This window comes from Trypanosoma theileri, assembly GCF_002087225.1.
Source record: "Trypanosoma theileri isolate Edinburgh chromosome Unknown TM35_Tth_61_V1, whole genome shotgun sequence".
In the NCBI taxonomy this organism is placed as follows: domain Eukaryota; phylum Euglenozoa; class Kinetoplastea; order Trypanosomatida; family Trypanosomatidae; genus Trypanosoma; species Trypanosoma theileri.
This window is the reverse complement of record NW_021639903.1, coordinates 62,694-66,885: the sequence shown is the minus strand read 5'-3', so window position 1 is coordinate 66,885 and position 4,192 is coordinate 62,694. Positions and strand designations below refer to the sequence as shown.

Genomic DNA, 4,192 nt, shown 5'->3' with positions numbered 1-4,192 from the left:
TTATTATTATTATTATTATTATTAACTGTATTATTTGTGTGGGTGTTGTACCGCCATTTACTGAGCAGCCGCCCACGCGCGAGATCCACAACCGCAATTGTGTTAATACAGCCATCGTGGTGTTTGATGGAAAAGAGCAGCGCGAGGCGATCACGGCGAAAGACAAGACCCGCCATTACGGAGTGATAAGTGCCAATCACAAGAAGAGCCCCACAACAACCCAACGTCGTCCCTGCTGCTGCTGCTGTGGATATACTCTTCACAGTCAAACTACTGTTCATATTATTAGTAGTATTAGTATTAGTAGTAGTTATTTCTTTTGTGGGTTGTGGGGGTTTCGCATCTGTGTGGTCCTGCACCCGCTGCTTGGCGGGAATATTACTCTTACTCTTCGTCTTGCTGCTCATCCAGCTAAACTTACAATCTAACAATATCACCAAAGAATAGAATAGAAGAGAATAAAGAGGAGAATACAAAAATATAATAGAGACAATTATGGAAAATGTACAGGTAAGCTGTATGTCTAATACAATGAGATAAACAGCAATAAAAAACCCATCAGTTACATTAACACTGGTTATAGAGAAAAAAAAGGAGTAAATGAAATTAATAAAAAATAAATTATTAAGAACTCAACAATATCCACAGTTCAGTCAACTATCATCAACTCATGATCTTCTGTGCAGGATATAGTTAAAAGACCTCTATAAAAACAATAAGAAATAAGAAATCTTTACAACCACTAAGAAACAAAGTATAGGATTATCCATGGAGAACAATTACAATAATCTCTGATGGCAGCATACAACACTATGAGGTGTGTATTTGCAAAGAACAATAATAATAATAATAATAATAATAATAATAATAATAATAATAATAATAATAATAATAATAATAATAATAATAATAATACACTCTCATCATCACAGAGGATGAATATATACTCCCAAAACACAGAAAACCACAAAAAAGAAAACCACAACAAACTACATCATCCTCATCATCATCATCAGCCACACAATATAGCACAGTTACCATTGTCAAACATTAAAGAAATAACTAACAGTAACAAAATAAGAATTTATAATAGAAACCATTAACTACCCACTGAGAGAGATACTATGTTACCATTACTGTTACTATCCAGAGTACTGTGGCTGGTTGGGCTATTGATGAGTGCTCTACGACTAGGGCCATACATCAACCACCACCAATTAGGATTCTGTATATATATTCACTCATAACTAATTCCCATTCCATTTCACAAGTAATGGCAAGCATTCACTTCATTACAGTGAAGGCGTAAACACATCATGTACAGTACACCTTACACTGTAAACTGGCAGCTGTCCCTCTTCCCTTCCTTACCCACATCGAGTATGTGCGTACACACACATGGGACCAGAACAACCCCTTATCCCTGCCATGTCTGCTGCACAAGTGTGGCTTTATTAGAGCCAATAACGCAGACACACACACATAGCATACAGGGCATCACTGTTATCATTATTATAATACACTAGTGCATCATAAACTAAGGAATAGGAAACACAAAGAGTAAAAAGGTAAACACACAGATATATCACCACACAACGCCTTATCACACCCATTGTACCTCATAGGAAAATATCTCTTTAAACTGCCAAATACACCATTCATGTTTAAAAAAAGAACATTATTAACTAACCCCAATTAGTGAATCCACACACAACAGTACCCCATAGGCACCGATGCTTAATAACAGAGAGAAGTGCAGTATAATAAGGCACCAAAAAAGAATAAACCCACTCAGCTTACCTCACAGCACTCCCATCCTTAAGAGGAAAGACGGTATTAACATTCAGCACACACATTCCACAATAACAGAGCTGAGAAAGAAAAAAAAAAAAACAATGAATACTGCTGTCATTATTCCTAAACTATTATTAAGCAAAGCAAAAGCTGATGTTAAGAAGAGATTACACCCGAGATTTGAGTCTCGAGCTAAAAAAAGAAACTACCCCAATATGAGGCCAAATCACACAGAGGTGCCACCCATCACCACCACCACCACCACTACTACAATATGTCTGTCCATTCCCTCCCAGCAGCAGTGTATGGGGGCACCACCATAAAGCAAAGAAAGAAAAAAAGATGTTATTAGCCCAGTTTCACACAATGAGTGTTAATATCAAGAACCCATCCACCTTGACGAGGTGATTGCAATACACAGCAGTGGCACCAGGTCCATGGAGGGCAGGACGTGCACACACAACCACAACCACACAATCAGATAAACACACACAGAGTAGCAAAGTAGAGGGATGTGATGTGGTGGGTGCCGTCGCCAGCAAAAAGAGGGGAATATCATTACAGTGCCGCACTGGCAGAGGGGGCGGGACTCAGCACAGCGCTGCGGCGGTGAGGGCGGCGAGCAGCACCAGCGGGCCGTGCAGCCACTCAGGGCCGCGGCCGCCGTCCTTCTTCTTCTTCTTCGGTGCTGCGGTGCTCGTCGTAGTTGACTCCTCAGCAGGGGCGGCCTGTCCCTCTGATGATCCTTCTTGTTGTTGTTCATCTGGTGTTGGGGCAACAGTAGTGGTGTCAGTGAGAGGAAGAGTGGCAGAGGCACTCATGGACTCACTCATACTGAGAGATGGTGTGGTGGTAGTGAATTCACCGTTATTCCACGATTCGTTTACTTCTTTCGGAGTCTGATCTGTGCCTTTTGGATTTGGTATTTTGTCTGGCCTCCCTTTGCTCTTTGCCTCGGTAGCGTATCCACCCACACGTGGCACCGGCAGTGGTATCCTCTCTGCTGCTGCACATGTACAGATGCAGGAGAGTATCAGTAGCAAGGTTAACAATAGAAGAGTTGTTCGCATAGTGATTGTGTAGCTGTGTTGTTTGAAGCAATATTGTTATAGTAGAAAGAAAGGGAATAATAAAAGCATTAAAATGGCATAACTCTCAGAAATATCATGGGTTCTTTTAAAGCTTGTCAGATTATATTTTCGATTCATTTTCTTCAGAGCATAACATCAAAGTAAAGCATAATAAGAGGAATAAGATCACATAGTATTCTTAGTTGTTGGTATGCATAAAATAAGAAATTAGGGATTAATTCAGATATTTAAGACACATAGTAACTGTACACCTTTACACAATACTGTTATATCAATACGTGGTTACAATACTGTTGATGATAGCATTTGAAATAAGTGTTACATTTACGTATAATTAATACTGCTGTAGAGCATTACTAATCAAAGGGAGGTACAATTGGGTATAGATATTGAATTCCAAGTAAATAATATTAAACAAGAAAAATTGTAGACATAATTATGTTATTCTGCACTTTTTTTGTTTGCAGGTATTCCTTCAGTATTCAATCCCAATACACCACGTACATGAATGGTACAATTCCTTAACAGTGCACTGCAGCCATCATTTGTGACGCCTGTAAACGAGATATCCACCATCCGCACTGTGGAGACGGTAGCCAATGTGTTGATATTACTTAACTGTGAACAATGACTAAAATCAATCTCTGTTAGACTTCTGCAACTCTGCCAGCATTAGTGAGACTAGCGAAGAATAAATAAACCGTTCAGTGTAATGGAGTAGTTTGTGATTACAGTAATGTTCGTTATATTGCTGCACTTCAACGAGGATCTTTCCAATATGTGTGATAATGAAGAGAGGGACTGCAGAAATTTCTTTTTCTTCCTCTTCTTGTGTCCAATCACTGTCCTACCACTGATAGTTACAGTGAACATGCTAATATCAAAGGGTCAGATCATTATTTTCATGTTACCCTACATGGTCTACACTTAAAAAGAGAAAAAAACAAATAGAAATAAAACCATACATACAGTACAAGGTAAGGAAGAATAGCACAGCAGCTACTCCCAAACCATACAAATGAAACTCTGCCATTCGTATACCACCAACTACCACAGCATATTAAAAACCACAATCCAATAATTGTTAACAACTCTGAGGCATGTGACCACAAAGAAGCTCAATATTAGTTACAATCACTCAAGATAAGTGCAGTGCGGTGCTTTAAGGAAGAACCAAAAACAAAAAGATATGCGGATTACTGTTCAGCAGCTTCAAAGTCTACAGTTAACACTGCACTATAACCCACTGCAGGAAACTCAACGTGACTGCCACGGAGTATAAGCAAAACAAAAAAAAAAAAAAAACA

General features: G+C 39.1%; 4 protein-coding genes across 4 annotated transcripts; 2 read left to right on the top strand and 2 right to left on the bottom strand.

Moving 5' to 3' along the window:
- Positions 1-2: 2 nt before the first annotated feature.
- TM35_000611130 (protein MAK11) lies at positions 3-407 on the bottom strand (the record flags this gene model as incomplete). The annotated part of the gene is made up of 1 exon (XM_029030985.1): positions 3-407. A coding segment is annotated over one exon (405 nt), but the record flags the coding sequence as incomplete, so codon positions are not given.
- Positions 408-794: 387 nt separating this feature from the next.
- TM35_000611120 (uncharacterized protein) lies at positions 795-1,103 on the top strand (the record flags this gene model as incomplete). Its single annotated transcript, XM_029030984.1, has 1 exon — positions 795-1,103. The coding sequence occupies one exon, from the start codon at positions 795-797 to the stop codon at positions 1,101-1,103; it is 309 nt and encodes a 102-aa protein (XP_028877733.1).
- A 630-nt stretch (positions 1,104-1,733) lies between these two features.
- TM35_000611110 (uncharacterized protein) lies at positions 1,734-2,117 on the top strand (the record flags this gene model as incomplete). The annotated part of the gene is made up of 1 exon (XM_029030983.1): positions 1,734-2,117. The coding sequence occupies one exon, from the start codon at positions 1,734-1,736 to the stop codon at positions 2,115-2,117; it is 384 nt and encodes a 127-aa protein (XP_028877732.1).
- A 267-nt stretch (positions 2,118-2,384) lies between these two features.
- TM35_000611100 (uncharacterized protein) lies at positions 2,385-2,864 on the bottom strand (the record flags this gene model as incomplete). The annotated part of the gene is made up of 1 exon (XM_029030982.1): positions 2,385-2,864. One exon carries the CDS (start codon positions 2,862-2,864, stop codon positions 2,385-2,387), a length of 480 nt encoding a protein of 159 aa, XP_028877731.1.
- Positions 2,865-4,192: the final 1,328 nt, after the last annotated feature.